Consider the following 20,285-nt stretch of genomic DNA (forward strand, 5'->3'; position numbering starts at 1 on the left):
TAGAGTCAGTTAATACAGTCAGATAATACAGTCCAGAATACAATCAGATAATACAGTTCAGAATACAGTCAGTTTATACAGTCATAATACAGTCATAATACAGTCATGATACAGTCCAGAATACAGTCAGTTAATACAGTCAGATAATACAGTCCAGAATACAGCCCAGAATATAGTCAGACAATACAGTCAGTTAATACAGTCCACAATAGTCAGTTAATACAGTCAGATAATACAGTCCAGAATAGTCAGACAATTGAGTCAGATAATACAATCCAGAATACAGTCAGACAATACAGTCAGATAATAGAGTCAGATAATACAGTTCAGAATACAGTCAGATAATACAGTCCAGAATACAGTCAGATAATTCAGTCAGATAATACAGTTCACAATACAGTCCAGAATACAGTCAGATAATACAGTCCAGAATACAGTCAGATAATACAGTCCAGAATACAGTCAGATAATACAGTCAGAAAATACAGTCAGTTAATACAGTCCAGAATACAGTCAGATAATACAGTCCAGAATACAGTCAGATAATACAGTCAGCTAATACAGTCCAGAATAGTCAGATAATACAGTCCAGAATACAGTCAGCTAATATAGTCCACAATACAGTCAGTTAATACAGTCCAGAATACAGTCAGCTAATACAGTCCAGAATAGAGTCAGTTAATACAGTCAGCTAATACAGTCCAGAATACAGTCAGATAATAGAGTCCGGTGGCCTGACATGCTTCCACTCAAAGTTACCTGACCTCTCACCCCATGTTCCACGAGCTCTTTCAACGACCTAGGCCAAGTTGCTCAACCAAACCGACCCATAACCCACATTATCTGGAGTGGTGATGAAGTAGTGCTCCCCAGGGTTCTAGATCTCAAGAGTCAGCCAATTAGGCCACAGACAAGGGTTCTATATCTCAGGAGTCAGCCAATGAGGCCACAGACAAGGGTTCTAGGACTTAGTAGTCCGCCAATTGCGAGACAAGCATGAAATAAACTAGATGTGACTAACTGGTAACGGCACATCATGACAAGCCATCCTAGGTGCATCTGTCTTTCCATAAACACACCAGTAGAACAGACTTGGGATCAGTGGTGTAAAGTACTTAAGTAAAAAATACTTTAACATTTACATTTAAGTCATTTAGCAGACGCTCTTATCCAGAGCGACTTACAAATTGGTGAATTCACCTTCTGACATCAGTGGAACAGCCACTTTACAATAGTGCATCTAAATCATTTAAGGGGGGGGGGGGTGAGAAGGATTGCTTTATCCTATCCTAGGTATTCCTTGAAGAGGTGGGGTTTCAGGTGTCTCCGGAAGGTGGTGATTGACTTAAGTACTACTTAAATCATTTTTTGAGGTAGCTGTACTTTACTATTTATATTTTTTTACTACTTTTACTTTTACTTCACTACATTCCTAAAGAAAATATTATACTTATTACTCCATACATTTTCCTTGACACCCAAAAGTACTCATTACATTTTGAATGCTTTAGCAGGACAGAAAATAGTCAAATTCACACACTTAATATAAGGAATTTTAAATTATTTATAATTTTGATAAACCAAATACTTTTACACTTTTACTCAAGTATAATTTTACTGGGTGACTTTTACTTTTAGTTGAGTCATTTTCTATTAAGGTTTTTTTTCTTTACTGTTACTTAAGTATGAGGAAAATATTTTTCCACCACTGCTTGGGATATTTCCCAAATGGCACCCTATTCCCTATGGAGCCCTGGTCAAAAGTAGTGAACTATGTAGGGAATAGGGTGCCATTTGGGAAACAGTATTGCCAAACTGTCTTCTGAGCAGACCGAGACAGTAGTGTTTAGTCTTCCTCGGGGTTACATGTTCTCTCATGGCTCCTTATACAAACGCTTTAGCTAGTAACTATATAAATATTGATAACTAAGAATAAATGCCAGCCAGGCAAACAAAGGTCCTTCCCTCACTATCCTGCTGTGAGACACAGAAGCACACACACACACACCCCCCCACACACACACACACACACTAGAGACACACACACACACACACTAGAGACACACACACACACACACTAGCGACACACACACACACACACTAGCGACACACACACACATAGAGACACACACACTAGAGAGACACACACACACACATATATAGGGACACACAAAAACACACACACACACACACACTAGAGACACACACACACACACACACACACACACATAGAGACACACACACACACACAGACAATCCTGATGTGACTGACCCGGTCCAAAAATAGAACACACAAATCAGGACTTATATGTCATCACAGTATCTTACAAAATATAGATGTTGAAACAACTGATCTTTATTTAGCCTAGTTTTAGTATTTGTTTAATTAGGTTACTTATTAAAGGTGGCTTCATCCCAAATGGCTCCCTATTCCCTATATAGTACACTACTTTTGACCAGAGCCCTGTGTTTATGCACTAAAAGTGCACTATATAGGGAATAGGGTGCCATTTGGAATGCAGATAGTGTATCTTGTAACTGTGGCCCCCTTGCCCCATGTGTTGGACACATATTACCTAACACGGGGTTTGAACTGATGAAAGACCCTGAGTCAACTTGATTTGAATGAGCTGTCTGCCATCACAGTGACAAGGCCATTCCTCGCATCAGGGTTAATGTGGCCATAAAATGAAGCGGGCAATTCCATGGTAACAGAATGACACTGAGACTCATATCTCTCGCTTTAAAATGTCTGTCAAACCCCCCCCCCCCAAAAAAATAAATAATAATAATTAGTGCAAAGTTAAAGTGTGTCCACAGAGTCTAGTAACAGTCGAGTAACCGTCATTCTGTTACGAGACTCTGTTCTTCAAGTCAATGTGTTTTTGTTACCATAGATTTGTCCAAGGTGTACATCGTTCCCATTCACAACCTTATAATATTATAATAAGTTAGCACTGAGTGATTAATCATTCTTTTGTTAGATATATATATATATATATATATATTTTTTTACCTTTATTTAGCTAGGCAAGTCAGTTAAAAAAAAACAAATTCTTATTTTCAATGACGGCCTAGTAACAGTGGGTTAACTTCCTTGTTCAGGGGCAGAACGACAGATTTGTACCTTGTCAGCTCAGGGATTTGATCTTGCAACCTTTCAATTACTAGTTCAGACGCTCTTACCACTAGAGCTACCTGCCACCCATTATATAGAGATAGAGATATAGATAGATAGATATAAATATATAGATAGAGATATAGATATAGATATATACACTACCGTTCAAAAGTTTGGGATCACTTAGAAATGTCCTTGGTTTGGAAAGAAAAGCACATTTTTTGTCCATTAAAATAACATCAAATTGATCAGAAATACAGTGTAGACATTGTTAATGTGGTAAATGACTGTAGCTGGAAACGGCTGATTTTTAATGGAATATCTACATAGGTATACAGAGGCCCATTATCAGCAACCATCACTCTTGTGTTCCAATGGAACAATTGTGTTAGCTAATCCAAGTTTATAATTTTTAAAGGCTAATTGATCATTAGAAAGCCATTTTGCAATTATGTTAGCATAGCTGAAAACTGTTGTGCTGATTAAAGAAGCAATAAAACTGGCCTTATCAGCAACCATCACTCCTGTGTTCCAATGAAACCATTCCAATTGTGTTAGCTAATCTAACAGTTTTAAAAGGCTAATTGATTATTAGAAAACCCTTTTGCAATTATGTTAGCACAGCTGAAAACTGTTGTTATGATTAAAGAAGCAATAAAACGGTCCTTTTTTAGAAGTCGGTTAGAACATCTACTTTGTGCATGACACAAGTAATATTTCCAACAATTGTTTCCAGACAGATTATTTCACTTATAATTCACTGTATCACAATTCCAGTGGGTCAGAAGTTTAGATACACTAAGCTGACTGTGTTTTTAAACACCTTGGAAAATTCCAGAAAATGATGTCATGGCTTTAGAAGCTTCTGATAGGCTAATTGCTATATATATATATATATATATATATATATATTGAAGCAACATTTCAAGACATCAGTCAGGAAGTTAAAGCTTGGTCGCAAATGGGTCTTCCAAATGGACATTGACCCTAAGCATACTTCCAAAGACGTGGCAAATGTGTTAACCTATATTCTAAATGTGTAGAATATAGATTAACACAAGACTATTCTCAGTGTGCAAAACTGGTGGAAACATCATTATAACCAGTTAGTTTACAACCAGAGCTGGTAGTAACCAGGTAGTAACTTGGTAGTAACCAGGTAGTAACCAGGTAGTAACTTGGTTATAACCAGGTAGTAACCAGGTAGTAACTTGGTTGTAACCAGGTAGTAACCAGGTAGTAACTTGGTGCCATTTCATCCTCTTTATCTGTTGGTGTGGGTTAAGATAAGGTGAGTGATAGCCATGACAACATGCTGGAAAACATTCAACAGGTGCACAGACAAACACACACACACACACACACACTTTTGTTATTGTCTCTGACCTCTCGGCATAGCAGAGTCAGACCATTCCTCACATCACCTCATGGCAGGACAGAGGGTTGTCTCTCAAATGACATCCTATCCCTTATACTGTATAGTGTACTACATTTGACCATAGCCCACTGTCAAGGGAATAGGTTGCTATTTGGGACAGATTCAAGCTCATTACTGAAACCACAGAACTCAGCAGCAGGCCCTCTTTGTGTGGTAAGCCTCAGACCATGGCAGGCAGGCTTATTGGGTAACAGTGAGAGCTGGCCTGCATTCCAAATGGAACCCTATTCCCTATGTAGTACATTACTTTTGACCGGCGCTCATAGGGACCAGTGCATCCATAGGGCATCTGGTCAAAAGTAATGTACTATATAGAGAATAGGGTTCCATTTGGAATGCAGGGCCTGAAGTGTTTTGCAACTCCACAGCTTCTATCTGGGTCACTGTAGTAAAGGGTCACCACAGGTGACCTTGGCCAGGCCAGAACAATGCCTTCCAACACTTTAGAGACGGCTGTGTAGCAGCAGGACTGGCGTATGATCTGAACAACCTTGGTTTCAACCTCTAGCAACATGCCTGTGTAGAATAAGTATGTCCTCGCTAATGAAAACATCAACGCCTCAATGTTTCCTCTGCCCCAGCAAATGCTGTGTCTTTGTTGTTGTGGAAAGTGGCTTAGAAATAACAAAACTGTAAGCATACTGGTATGCTATAGGTGGAGAGTTAACTTCTCATCTTCCACGCTGGAAGCCTCCAGTCTCCGTTCTCCTTCTATTTAAGATGACAGGCACATTGTCCCAAGCTACTCAGCTGGACATTTTGTCGTTGGAGAGGCTGAGAGACTGATCTCTTAACCCCTCACACGCCACCCCTTCCTCAGGCCCCCTGGTGGCTTGGGTCTTTGTCCCTGTGCTGGGGTCTTTGTCCCTCTTTCTCCCCAACCCTTCTCTCTCTCTCTCTCTCTCTCTCTCTCTCTCTCTCTCTCTCTCTCTCTCTCTCTCTCTCTCTCTCTCTCTCTCTCTCTCTCTCTCTCTCTCTCTCTCTCTCTCTCTCTCTCTCTCTCTCTCTCTCTCTCTGTGCTCAGCCCTGAGGAATGTGTTCTGATCATGAAGATCAGTGCCATGAATAACGGGCGGCCAATAAACTCACTAATCAATCACATGATCAGTCTCTACACACACACACACTGTTATTGTCTCAACAGGGTTGGAGAGCCTTGCCATAGACAAAGAGAGGGTCTTTCCTATTCATCTATGCCTTATGGTAGCCCCCCCATCCTTCCCTCTCCCTCTATCCACCCCCCCCCCTCCATCCCACATCCCCAACTCCCCAGGCAGGCATGTTTTTGTTCTCCTGTGAGAATTAATTGCATGCAATCCTAAACCCTCATTCACTATTTCCTATAGTATTCTTTCTGAGTGAATGTCTCTTGTAAATGCCGTTCTGGTTCTGGTGTCCGAGATCAAGAGAATTGGAATTTAGAACAGAAACCTGATCAACCAAACAATTCTAATCAACCTGAATGATATCATAAAGAACACTAATGTCGTCCACCAGCCGTCTCTGTCCAGCATCTGTCTAAAGATTGGGGGGGGGACAAGGTGAAGAGAATACTAACTGATGTGGTTCTGTTTCTAGGAGATAACTCTGACAGAGGGTAGTCGTGTGTTTGAGACATGGAAAAACCCTCCTCCTCCCGTCTTCATGCAATACTTCTTCTTCAATGTCACCAACCCAGATGACTTCCTGGATGGAGCCAAGCCTATCGTCTCTCAGGTCGGCCCTTACACATACAGGTAGGACTTCCTGGTTGGAGCCAAGCCTGTCGTCTCTCAGGTCGGCCCTTACACATACAGGTAGGACTTCCTGGTTGGAGCCAAGCCTGTCGTCTCTCATGTCGGCCCTTACACATACAGGTAGGACTTCCTGGTTGGAGCCAAGCCTGTCGTCTCTCAGGTCGGCCCTTACACATACAGGTAGGACTACGCACCTAACAGGTACTTCCTGGTTGGAGCCAAGCATGTCGTCTATCAGGTCGGCCCTTACACATACAGGTAGGACTTCCTGGATGGAGCCAAGCCTATCGTCTCTCAGGTCGGCCCTTACACATACAGGTAGGACTACGCACCTAACAGGTACTTCCTGGTTGGAGCCAAGCCTATCGTCTCTCAGGTGAAAAAAGTACCCAAATGGTAATACTGTAGTTAAAGTAAAGATACCTTAATAGAAAATGACTCAAGTAAAAGTGAAAGTCGCCCAGTAAAATACTACTTTTACTCTGTTTTTAAATATACTTAAGTATCAAAAGTAAAAGTAAATCCTTTCAAATTCCTTTTAAGCGGCAATATGTCATTTTTTGGGTGACCCGACCAAACTGAAAAGAGTAGCGACCCAGGGATGTGTGTGCTTTGGGGACCTTTAACAGAATGTGACTGGCAGAATGGGTGTTGTATGTGGAGGATGAGGGCTGAAGTAGAGATCTCAGACAGGGGGGAATGAGGCCTATGTGTCACGTGTGCTCCTCCCTCTCTGGCCTCGAGGTCACCAGGCTGCTCGTTATGGCGCACACCTGTCACCATCGTTACGCACATCTGTCACCATCGTTACGCGCACCTGTCACCATCGTTACGCGCACCTGTCACCATTGTTACGCGCATCAGCGCATTATGACACTAACCTGGACTCCATCACCTTCTTGATTACCTGCCCTATATAAACTCAGCAAAAAAAGAAACGTCCTCTCACTGTCAACTGTGTTTATTTTCAGCAAATTTAATGTGTAAATATTTGTATGAACATAACAAGATTCAACAACTGAGACATAAACTGAACAAAGGGGGGGGGGATCAAAATCAAAAGTAACAGTCAGTATGTGGTGTGGCCACCAGCTGCATTAAGTACTGCAGTGCATCTCCTCCTCATGGACTGCATCAGATTTTCCAGTTCTTGCTGTGAGATGTTACCCCACTCTTCCACCAATGCACCTGCAAGTTCCCGGACATTTCTGGGTACCCTCCGATCCAACAGGTCCCAGACATGCTCAATGGGATTGAGATCCGGGCTCTTCGCTGGCCATGGCAGAACACTGACATTCCTGTCTTGCAGGAAATCACACACAGAACGAGCAGTATGGCTGGTCGCATTGTCATGCTGGAGGGTCATGTCAGGATGAGCCTGCAGGAAGGGTACCACATGAGGGAGGAGGATGTCGTCCTTGTAATGCACAGCGTTGAGATTGCCTGCAATGATAACAAGCTCAGCCCGATGATGCTGTGACACACCGCCCCAGACCATGACGGAACCTCCATATCGATCCCGATACAGAGTACAGGCCTGGGCTCATTCCTTCGATGATAAACGCGAATCCGACCATCACCCCTGGTGAGACAAAACCGCGACTCGTCAGTGAAGAGCACTTTTTGCCAGTCCTGTCTGGTCCAGCGATGGTGGGTTTGTGCCCATAGGCGATGTTATTGCCGGTGATGTCTGGTGAGGACCTGCCTTACAACAGGCCTACAAGCCCTCAGTCCAGCCTCTCTCAGCCTATTGCGGACAGTCTGAGCACTGATGGAGGGATTGCGCGTTCCTGGTGTAACTCGGGCAGTTGTTGTTGCCATCCTGTTCCTGTCCCGCAGGTGTGATGTTCGGATGTACCGATCCTGTGCAGGTGTTGTTACACGGGGTCTGCCACTGCGAGGATGATCAGCTGTCCGTCCTGTCTCCCTCTAGCGCTGTCTTAGGCGTCTCACAGAACGGACATTGCAATTTATTGCCCTGGCCACATCTGCAGTCCTCATGCCCCCTTGCAGCATGCCTAAGGCACGTTCACGCAGATGAGCAGGGACCCTGGGCACCTTTATTTTGGTGTTTTTCAGAGTCAGTAGAAAGGCCTCTTTTAGTGTCCTAAGTTTTCATAACTGTGACCTTAATTGCCTACCGTCTGTAAGCTGTTAGTGTCTTAACGACCGTTCCACAGGTGCATGTTCATTCATTCATTAAGCATGAGAAACAGTGTTCACACCCTTTACAATGAAGATCTGTGAAGTTATTTGGATTTTTACGAATTATCTTTGAAAGACAGGGTCCTGAAAAAGGGACATTTCTTTTTTTGCTGAGTTTGTCACTCCCTTTAGATCCTTCCCCAGGCGTTCCTTTCCCAGGCGTTATTGCAAATCTAATTGCCTGATCCGTAACTACAGAAAACATTTGGTTGAGTTTATTACTGCCAAAGGAGGGTCAACCAGTTATTAAATCCAAGGGTTCACATATTTTCCCACCCTACACTGTGAATATTTACATCGGTGTGTTCAATAAAGACATGAAAACGGAAGTCGTGACAGTGTCTATTGTTGATCAGATCAAATACGATGACCAATTTATGCAGGACTCACAGGTAATTCCAAAGGGTTCACATACTTTTCCTTGCCAATGGACATTCCTCCCATTAAACAGGACGAATGCACTTCTCATGTCTCTACTGATTATTTCTGTTTTGGCATGAGTTGGGGTGGGTAGTCTATTTTCTTTTTTCTATGTGTTTGGCCAAGTATGGTTCTCAATCAGAGGCAGGTGTCATTAGTTTTCTCTGATTGAGAATCATACTTAGGTAGCCTGGGTTTCACTGTTGGTTTGTGGGTGATTGTCTATGTTAGTTGCTTGTGTTCAGCACAGTTCTCATTATAGCCTCACGGTCGTTATTCGTTTATTGTTTTGTATAGTTTTTAATTTAGTGTTCAGGGCTTACTTTAATTAAAAACTTCATCATGAACACCATACCACGCTGCATTTTGGTCCGTTCCTTACGACGATCGTGACACAATGTTTAAAAGAACCCATCAGTCCCTCTTCTTGAACATTCGCCTCCTACTGTTCAACTTACAGAAACTTGGAAATGACTTTTAAAATGGACAAATGATAATAAAACATGAATAAAAAAATAAACGTGATTTTAACATTCACAGTGAGGTTTACAAACATAAAGAGACTTTATGGCCTCTGTTCTATAATCACACCCAATGCACACTCTTATTTCCATTCATCATAGATCAGTGATAATAACGTGTCCGCTGGAGCTGACCACTTCTTCCATTTCAATTTCTCCCTCCTGGTTCCTAAGAGAGTGACAGCACAAGTGTAACGGCTTTCTTCCTGGGAAGGAGAAGCGGACCAAAACGCAGCGTGGTTATAGTTCATGGTCATTTAATAAGGTAAATCAAACAGGATACAAAACAATAAACGTGAAAACCAAAACAGCCCTATCTGGTGCAGAAAACACAAAGACAGGAAACAACCACCCACAAAACCCAACAGAAAACAGGCTACCTAAATATGGTTCCCAATCAGAGACAATGACCAACACCTGCCTCTGATTGAGAACCATATCAGGCCAAACATAGAAATATACAAACCAGACACACAACATAGAATGCCCACCCAGCTCACGTCCTGACCGACACTAAAACAAGGAAAACACAAAAGAACTATAGTCAGAATGTGACAACAAGACTTGAAGAGCAAAGAGAAACACAAAGCAATACTGTGTTAATAAGATATGCATAATTATATATCAAATCAAATTTGTTTATATAGCCCTTCGTACATCAGCTGATATCTCAAAGTGCTGTACAGAAACCCAGCCTAAAATCCCAAACAGGAAGCAATGCAGGTGTTGAAGCACGTTGGCTAGGAAAAACTCCCTAGAAAGGCCAAAACCTAGGAAGAAACCTATAGAGGAACCAGGCTATGAAGGGTGGCCAGTCTTCTTCTGGCTGTGCCGAGTGGAGATTATAACAGAACATGGCCAAGATGTTCAAATGTTCATAAATGACCAGCAGGGTCAAATAATAGATCTGGGACAGGTAGCAAAGAACAACCAAAGTTTGATAACATGACAATTCCTACTCTCTCTTTGCCTGACTCTATGCCTTCAGGATACATTCCTGCTGGATTCCACAAAAATGAAGGCCCTAAAAAAAAACTCATGCTTTCACCCAGTCTTCTCCTTTCCGACCACAGGTTTCGAGAGGTGTTCCCAAACCTCATGCTTTCACCCAGTATTCTCCTTTCCGACCACAGGCTTCGAGAGGTGTTCCCAAACCTCATGCTTTCACCCAGTCTTCTCCTTTCCGACCACAGGCTTCGAGAGGTGTTCCCAAACCTCATGCTTTCACCCAGTCTTCTCCTTTCCGACCACAGGCTTCGAGAGGTGTTCCCAAACCTCATGCTTTCACCCAGTCTTCTCCTTTCCGACCACAGGCTTCGAGAGGTGTTCCCAAACCTCAGGCTTTCACCCAGTCTTCTCCTTTCCGACCACAGGCTTCGAGAGGTGTTCCCAAACCTCATGCTTTCACCCAGTCTTCTCCTTTCCGACCACAGGCTTCGAGAGGTGTTCCCAAACCTCATGCTTTCACCCAGTCTTCTCCTTTCCGACCACAGGCTTCGAGAGGTGTTCCCAAACCTCAGGCTTTCACCCAGTCTTCTGCTTTCCGACCACAGGCTTCGAGAGGTGTTCCCAAACCTCATGCTTTCACCCAGTCTTCTCCTTTCCGACCACAGGCTTCGAGAGGTGTTCCCAAACCTCATGCTTTCACCCAGTCTTCTCCTTTCCGACCACAGGCTTTCGAGAGGTGTTCCCAAACCTCATGCTTTCACCCAGTCTTCTCCTTTCCGACCACAGGCTTCGAGAGGTGTTCCCAAACCTCAGGCTTTCACCCAGTCTTCTGCTTTCCGACCACAGGCTTCGAGAGGTGTTCCCAAACCTCATGCTTTCACCCAGTCTTCTCCTTTCCGACCACAGGCTTCGAGAGGTGTTCCCAAACCTCATGCTTTCACCCAGTCTTCTGCTTTCCGACCACAGGCTTCGAGAGGTGTTCCCAAACCTCATGCTTTCACCCAGTCTTCTCCTTTCCGACCACAGGCTTCGAGAGGTGTTCCCAAACCTCATGCTTTCACCCAGTCTTCTCCTTTCCGACCACAGGCTTCGAGAGGTGTTCCCAAACCTCATGCTTTCACCCAGTCTTCTCCTTTCCGACCACAGGCTTCGAGAGGTGTTCCCAAACCTCATGCTTTCACCCAGTCTTCTCCTTTCCGACCACAGGCTTCGAGAGGTGTTCCCAAACCTCATGCTTTCACCCAGTCTTCTCCTTTCCGACCACAGGCTTCGAGAGGTGTTCCCAAACCTCATGCTTTCACCCAGTCTTCTCCTTTCCGACCACAGGCTTTCGAGAGGTGTTCCCAAACCTCATGCTTTCACCCAGTCTTCTCCTTTCCGACCACAGGCTTCGAGAGGTGTTCCCAAACCTCATGCTTTCACCCAGTCTTCTCCTTTCCGACCACAGGCTTCGAGAGGTGTTCCCAAACCTCATGCTTTCACCCAGTCTTCTCCTTTCCGACCACAGGCTTCGAGAGGTGTTCCCAAACCTCATGCTTTCACCCAGTCTTCTGCTTTCCGACCACAGGCTTCGAGAGGTGTTCCCAAACCTCATGCTTTCACCCAGTCTTCTCCTTTCCGACCACAGGCTTCGAGAGGTGTTCCCAAACCTCATGCTTTCACCCAGTCTTCTGCTTTCCGACCACAGGCTTCGAGAGGTGTTCCCAAACCTCATGCTTTCACCCAGTCTTCTCCTTTCCGACCACAGGCTTCGAGAGGTGTTCCCAAACCTCATGCTTTCACCCAGTCTTCTCCTTTCCGACCACAGGCTTTCGAGAGGTGTTCCCAAACCTCATGCTTTCACCCAGTCTTCTCCTTTCCGACCACAGGCTTCGAGAGGTGTTCCCAAACCTCATGCTTTCACCCAGTCTTCTCCTTTCCGACCACAGGCTTCGAGAGGTGTTCCCAAACCTCATGCTTTCACCCAGTCTTCTGCTTTCCGACCACAGGCTTCGAGAGGTGTTCCCAAACCTCATGCTTTCACCCAGTCTTCTCCTTTCCGACCACAGGCTTCGAGAGGTGTTCCCAAACCTCATGCTTTCACCCAGTCTTCTCCTTTCCGACCACAGGCTTCGAGAGGTGTTCCCAAACCTCATGCTTTCACCCAGTCTTCTGCTTTCCGACCACAGGCTTCGAGAGGTGTTCCCAAACCTCATGCTTTCACCCAGTCTTCTGCTTTCCGACCACAGGCTTCGAGAGGTGTTCCCAAACCTCATGCTTTCACCCAGTCTTCTCCTTTCCGACCACAGGCTTCGAGAGGTGTTCCCAAACCTCATGCTTTCACCCAGTCTTCTCCTTTCCGACCACAGGCTTCGAGAGGTGTTCCCAAACCTCATGCTTTCACCCAGTCTTCTGCTTTCCGACCACAGGCTTCGAGAGGTGTTCCCAAACCTCATGCTTTCACCCAGTCTTCTCCTTTCCGACCACAGGCTTCGAGAGGTGTTCCCAAACCTCATGCTTTCACCCAGTCTTCTGCTTTCCGACCACAGGCTTCGAGAGGTGTTCCCAAACCTCATGCTTTCACCCAGTCTTCTGCTTTCCGACCACAGGCTTCGAGAGGTGTTCCCAAACCTCATGCTTTCACCCAGTCTTCTCCTTTCCGACCACAGGCTTCGAGAGGTGTTCCCAAACCTCATGCTTTCACCCAGTCTTCTCCTTTCCGACCACAGGCTTCGAGAGGTGTTCCCAAACCTCATGCTTTCACCCAGTCTTCTGCTTTCCGACCACAGGCTTCGAGAGGTGTTCCCAAACCTCATGCTTTCACCCAGTCTTCTCCTTTCCGACCACAGGCTTCGAGAGGTGTTCCCAAACCTCATGCTTTCACCCAGTCTTCTGCTTTCCGACCACAGGCTTCGAGAGGTGTTCCCAAACCTCATGCTTTCACCCAGTCTTCTCCTTTCCGACCACAGGCTTCGAGAGGTGTTCCCAAACCTCATGCTTTCACCCAGTCTTCTCCTTTCCGACCACAGGCTTTCGAGAGGTGTTCCCAAACCTCATGCTTTCACCCAGTCTTCTCCTTTCCGACCACAGGCTTCGAGAGGTGTTCCCAAACCTCATGCTTTCACCCAGTCTTCTCCTTTCCGACCACAGGCTTCGAGAGGTGTTCCCAAGCCGTGTGTTCGTCACTTTGCTCCCCTTCTCCTTCATAACCATCAGATATACATTTACGTTGGCCTATAGCAACTTTACCTCATCTCAATACTTTTCAACATCAATGCCCCTCATAAAATGTACACGCCAATAACGCTACTACTGACACTGCCCATGACGCATACCTCAAAATCCCTCATTTGCGCCATAGTCCAATTCCACGCTGTTGCTATTAGCCTCTTTCCGTTACCGTCCCTACAGCGACTACCGTGATAATAACTGGTGCCTGGAATCTGTCTCCTGCTCTTCTATTGTCATGGTTCACTGACAGATCTACGACTGACCCTTTCAGATCCTCTGTACCCGTCTCCCAACTTACACCCGGTCCCCATCAACATCTCCACTGACCTCCTGTGTTCCTCTACAGTCGGAACCTGTGGATAATACCCTCTCGTGTGTTCGGGTTAGAAACGGGGGAGAGAGACGTTGGAAGAGTATCCAATCGAACGAAACTCTTGAGTCACAGGTTTCTTGAAAGTTGACATTTAGTATCTGCTATGCCAACCCTATCTCTCTCACCATGATCTGGGCCTGTGTTAACGTTCAATGTAACGTTCATAATAGTCTCTATATTGTGCACAGTTAGCTGTTCCTCCCTCTCCTACGAGCTATCTCCTGTAACAATATACAGTGGGGCAAAAAATTAATTAGTCAGCCACCAATTGTGCAAAAAAATCCTACAATGTGATTATCTGGGAAAAAAAAACTCATTTTGTCTGTCATAGTTGAAGTGTACCTATGATGAAAATTACAGGCCTCAACTTTTTAAGTGGCTGACTAAATACTGGTGGCTGACTAAATACTTTTTTGCCCCACTGTACATAGAGGAATGGTATCATCAAATCAAATTTTATTGGTCATTTTGTTGGTAACGGCTGTTGGTGGAAGAAGGTGAGGACCAAGGTGCAGCATGGTAAGTGTTCATGATATATTAGTCGAACTGAACACTGAATAACAACAAAGAGAACAACCAAAACAGTTCTGTCTAGTGCAGACACAAAAACAGAAAGCAAATATCCACAAAAACCCTGTGGGGAAAAGTTACCTAAGTATGGTTCTCAATCAGAGACAACGATAGACAGCTGTCCCTGATTGAGAACCATACCCGGCCAAACACAAAGAAATACAAAAACATAGGAAAAATAACATAGAATGCCTACCCTAGTCACACCCTGGCCTAACCAAAATAGAGAATAAAAACCTCTCTATGGCCAGGGCGTGACACATACACATGGTTAGCAGATGTTATTGTGAGTGTAGCTTCCAGATCTAACAGTGTAGCATTATCTAGCAGGTAATATCTAACAAATCCACAACAAAACCTAATACAAAGTGACTAGTGTTCCATTTATTAAAGTGGCCAATGATATCAAGTCTGGAGGTTGGCAGCCGCCTCTCTGTGCTAGTGATGGCTGTATGACAATCTGATGGCCTTGAGATAGAAGCTGTTTTTCAATCTCTCTGTCCCAGCTTTGATGCACCTGTACTGACCACGCCTTCCGGATGGAAGAGGGGTGAACAGGCAGTGGCTCGGGTGGTTATTGATCTTTTTTCCTACCTGTGACATCGGGTGTTGTAGGTGTCCCCCAGAGAGGTCCCCCAGAGGTATCATGCCCCAGAGACTATCACCCCAACCTTAATTTATGAGTCTTGTGTAAACGTTCTGTCTCAAAGACAGGCCTCGTATGTACCTCGTCTCCTGCTACAAATACATTTGCACATATAGCATTCCATCTAACCCATAACACAATAATCTCTATTTAGTCCATTTTTTAAAGTAGATCGTCATTTCATCGTCAATGATGAGAGAAGTGGTTTACTGCTGTTAATGCACCGAAGGACGCTCTCTTAAACAAATATCAACGTCCATGGCTAGAGCAAAAAACATCAGTTTTACAGCAGGCACACTTGATGTCAGGATAATCTGGTTTCTTAACCAAACCTAATTACCTAGTCTGGATAATCTGAGTTCTTAACCAAACCTAATTACCTAGTCAGGATAATCTGGGTTCTTAACCTAACCTAATTACCTAGTCAGGATAATCTGGGTTCTTAACCAAACCTAATTACCTAGTCAGGATAATCTGGGTTCTTAACCAAACCTAATTACCTAGTCAGGATAATCTGAGTTCTTAACCAAACCTAATTACCTAGTCAGGATAATCTGGGTTCTTAACCAAACCTAATTACCTAGTCAGGATAATCTGGGTTCTTAACCAAACCTAATTACCTAGTCAGGATAATCTGAGTTCTTAACCAAACCTAATTACCTAGTCAGGATAATCTGGGTTTTTAACCAAACCTAATTACCTAGTCTGGATAATCTGAGTTCTTAACCAAACCTAATTACCTAGTCTGGATAATCTGAGTTCTTAACCAAACCTAATTACCTAGTCAGGATAATCTGGGTTTTTAACCAAACCTAATTACCTAGTCTGGATAATCTGAGTTCTTAACCAAACCTAATTACCTAGTCTGGATAATCTGAGTTCTTAACCAAACCTAATTACCTAGTCAGGATAATCTGGGTTTTTAACCAAACCTAATTACCTAGTCTGGATAATCTGAGTTCTTAACCAAACCTAATTACCTGGTCTGGATAATCTGGGTTCTTAACCAAACCTAATTACCTAGTCTGGATAATCTGAGTTCTTAACCAAACCTAATTACCTAGTCAGGATAATCTGAGTTCTTAACCAAACCTAATTACCTAGTCAGGATAATCTGGGTTCTTAACCAAACCTAATTACCTAGTCAGGATAATCTGAGTTCTTAACCAAACCTAATTACCTAGTCTGGATAATCTGAGTTCTTAACCAAACCTAATTACCTAGTCAGGATAATCTGAGTTCTTAACCAAACCTAATTACCTAGTCTGGATAATCTGGGTTCTTAACCAAACCTAAATACCTAGTCTGGATAATCTGAGTTCTTAACCAAACCTAATTACCTAGTCTGGATAATCTGAGTTCTTAACCAAACCTAATTACCTAGTCTGGATAATCTGAGTTCTTAACCAAACCTAATTACCTAGTCTGGATAATCTGAGTTCTTAACCAAACCTAATTACCTAGTCTGGATAATCTGAGTTCTTAACCAAACCTAATTACCTAGTCTGGATAATCTGAGTTCTTAACCAAACCTAATTACCTAGTCTGGATAATCTGAGTTCTTAACCAAACCTAATTACCTAGTCAGGATAATCTGGGTTCTTAACCTAACCTAATTACCTAGTCAGGATAATCTGGGTTCTTAACCAAACCTAATTACCTAGTCAGGATAATCTGGGTTCTTAACCAAACCTAATTACCTAGTCAGGATAATCTGAGTTCTTAACCAAACCTAATTACATAGTCAGGATAATCTGGGTTTTTAACCAAACCTAATTACCTAGTCTGGATAATCTGAGTTCTTAACCAAACCTAATTACCTAGTCTGGATAATCTGAGTTCTTAACCAAACCTAATTACCTAGTCAGGATAATCTGGGTTTTTAACCAAACCTAATTACCTAGTCTGGATAATCTGAGTTCTTAACCAAACCTAATTACCTGGTCAGGATAATCTGGGTTCTTAACCAAACCTAATTACCTAGTCTGGATAATCTGAGTTCTTAACCAAACCTAATTACCTAGTCTGGATAATCTGGGTTCTTAACCAAACCTAATTACCTAGTCTGGATAATCTGAGTTCTTAACCAAACCTAATTACCTGGTCAGGATAATCTGGGTTCTTAACCAAACCTAATTACCTAGTCTGGATAATCTGAGTTCTTAACCAAACCTAATTACCTGGTCAGGATAATCTGGGTTCTTAATTAACCTAACCTAATTACCTAGTCAGGATAATCTGGGTTCTTAACCAAACCTAATTACCTGGTCAGGATAATCTGGGTTTTTAACCAAACCTAATTACCTAGTCTGGATAATCTGGGTTCTTAACCAAACCTAATTACCTAGTCAGGATAATCTGGGTTCTTAACCAAACCTAATTACCTAGTCTGGATAATCTGAGTTCTTAACCAAACCTAATTACCTAGTCTGGATAATCTGAGTTCTTAACCAAACCTAATTACCTGGTCAGGATAATCTGGGTTCTTAATTAACCTAACCTAATTACCTAGTCAGGATAATCTGGGTTCTTAACCAAACCTAATTACCTAGTCAGGATAATCTGGGTTCTTAACCAAACCTAATTACCTAGTCAGGATAATCTGGGTTCTTAACCAAACCTAATTACCTAGTCTGGATAATCTGAGTTCTTAACCAAACCTAATTACCTAGTCTGGATAATCTGAGTTCTTAACCAAACCTAATTACCTGGTCAGGATAATCTGGGTTCTTAACCAAACCTAATTACCTAGTCTGGATAATCTGAGTTCTTAACCAAACCTAATTACCTGGTCAGGATAATCTGGGTTCTTAATTAACCTAACCTAATTACCTAGTCAGGATAATCTGGGTTCTTAACCTAACCTAATTACCTAGTCAGGATAATCTGGGTTCTTAACCAAACCTAATTACCTGGTCAGGATAATCTGGGTTCTTAACCTAACCTAATTACCTGGTCAGGATAATCTGGGTTCTTAATTAACCTAACCTAATTACCTAGTCAGGATAATCTGGGTTCTTAACCTAACCTAATTACCTAGTCAGGATAATCTGGGTTCTTAATTAACCTAATTACCTAGTCAGGATAATCTGGGTTCTTAACCAAACCTAATTACCTAGTCAGGATAATCTGGGTTCTTAACCAAACCTAATTACCTAGTCAGGATAATCTGGGTTCTTAACCAAACCTAATTACCTAGTCAGGATAATCTGGGTTCTTAACCAAACCTAATTACCTAGTCAGGATAATCTGGGTTCTTAACCAAACCTAATTACCTGGTCAGGATAATCTGGGTTTTTAACCAAACCTAATTACCTAGTCTGGATAATCTGGGTTCTTAACCAAACCTAATTACCTAGTCAGGATAATCTGGGTTCTTAACCAAACCTAATTACCTAGTCAGGATAATCTGGGTTCTTAACCAAACCTAATTACCTAGTCAGGATAATCTGGGTTCTTAACCAAACCTAATTACCTAGTCTGGTTTATTCGATTTGTGATGGAATATGTTGAAATAAGTATGCATTATATTGCAAAAAGTGGATGTTGGGTAAATTTGGCAGTTGCTTTGTCAAGTTGTACAGGCCCAAGGAAAATGTGACGTTCGTAGAGACTGACTTTCCCCTTGTCTGCTCTTGTCTGCTCTGTTCCAGGGAGTACAGGCCCAAGGAAAATGTGACGTTTGTAGATAATGGGACCAGAGTGTCTGCCTACCAACCCAAGACATTTGTGTTCCTGCCAGAGCGCTCTGTAGGTGATCCTGATTATGACATGATCACAACCATCAATATCCCAGCTGTGGTGAGTAACCGGGTTTTCAGTGTTTTCAGGTTGTGCTGAGTAAACAGAGTTTTCAGGTTCAAATCTCACCCCTCCCCTCCCTCAGGCGGTGATGAACAAGGTGAAGGATAGTTTCTGGAAGAGTTCGATGGTATCTATCTGGATGAATTCACTTCATATCGGCATGTTCATGACGCGCTCCGTCAACGAGCTGCTGTGGGGCTTCAAGGACCCTCTGTTGTCCCGCATCCATCCCATGAACCCAGAGATCGACGAGTACTTTGGCCTCATGTACAAGGTAGGTGTCCACGGAGTCAATACAAAATGAAGAATTTGACCTACTCAGTTCTGTAAATACGTTTTTGGTTAAGTTTTCACCTACTGTAGCCTCAGGGCGGCAGGGTGGCCTAGTGGTTAGAGCGTTGGACCAGTAACCGGAAGGGTGCAAGTTCAAACCCTCGAACTGACAAGGTACAAATCTGTCGTTCTGCCCCTGAACAGGCAGTTTAACCCACTGTTTCTAGGCCGTCATTCAAAATAAGAATTTGTTCTTAACTGACTTGCCTGGTAAAATAAAGATATTAACATGGAGTATATCATGGTAAACTTGTTAGAATTGCAGGAAATGTGCAGTAAAAAATATTTTGTGTAGTATTCATGACATTTGTTATAAAATTACAACATTTTCTCGAGGCCCCATGGCAAAATGTGTAGAATTCATGACATTTGTTACAAAACTACAACATTTTCTCTAGGCCCCATGGCAAAATGTGTAGAATTCTAGGAAGTTAACTTTAAAACATACTTTCTTCTCTCTGCCATCACGACGGGGGGGGGGGGGGGGGGGGCAGTAAAATAAAAAAATAAAAAATAAGAATTTGTTCTTAACTGACTTGCCTGGTTAAATAAAGGTAAAATAAAAAGGAGTTGTTGGACTTACAGAACATGATATATTGTCAATGGTCACTGCAACCTGTTGTGTCTGCTGGGGGTTGCCATGGCCACCTAAAGTCCTGTGTGGTGATAAAATATTAATTTGAGAAAATAAAATACGTGCTTTAAAAGGATTTCCATTCTTTTCCCACTCTGCAGAAAAATGGAAGCAATGATGGTGAATTTGTTTATCATACCGGGGAGGAGGACTTCATGAACTACGGCAGGGTAGCCACGTTTAAAGGAGAAAGGTACCGAAACATATTGGCCCACGATGACACACACGTTTCTGTGTTGTAATTTAGATAATAGACAACGTGATGCTCACTCACAGATCATTCTTCAAAAAAAAAAAGTGGAGAGCTGGATCCTCTTAAGGAAGTG

The 20,285-nt window shown here is 43.0% G+C and overlaps 1 protein-coding gene across 1 annotated transcript in view; it reads left to right on the forward strand.

The window, feature by feature from the left end:
* LOC135548071 (lysosome membrane protein 2-like) overlaps positions 1-20,285 on the forward strand; it is a 56,228-nt gene that overhangs the window by 14,166 nt on the left and 21,777 nt on the right. Inside the window, exons 2-5 of the mRNA XM_064977308.1 lie at positions 6,138-6,295; positions 18,842-18,989; positions 19,075-19,266; positions 20,061-20,152. Of these exons, the coding sequence (XP_064833380.1) occupies positions 6,138-6,295; positions 18,842-18,989; positions 19,075-19,266; positions 20,061-20,152 (590 nt within the window). The remainder of the gene's footprint in view (positions 1-6,137; positions 6,296-18,841; positions 18,990-19,074; positions 19,267-20,060; positions 20,153-20,285) is intronic.

Source organism: Oncorhynchus masou, chromosome 11 (assembly GCF_036934945.1).
Source record: "Oncorhynchus masou masou isolate Uvic2021 chromosome 11, UVic_Omas_1.1, whole genome shotgun sequence".
Classification (NCBI taxonomy): domain Eukaryota; kingdom Metazoa; phylum Chordata; class Actinopteri; order Salmoniformes; family Salmonidae; genus Oncorhynchus; species Oncorhynchus masou.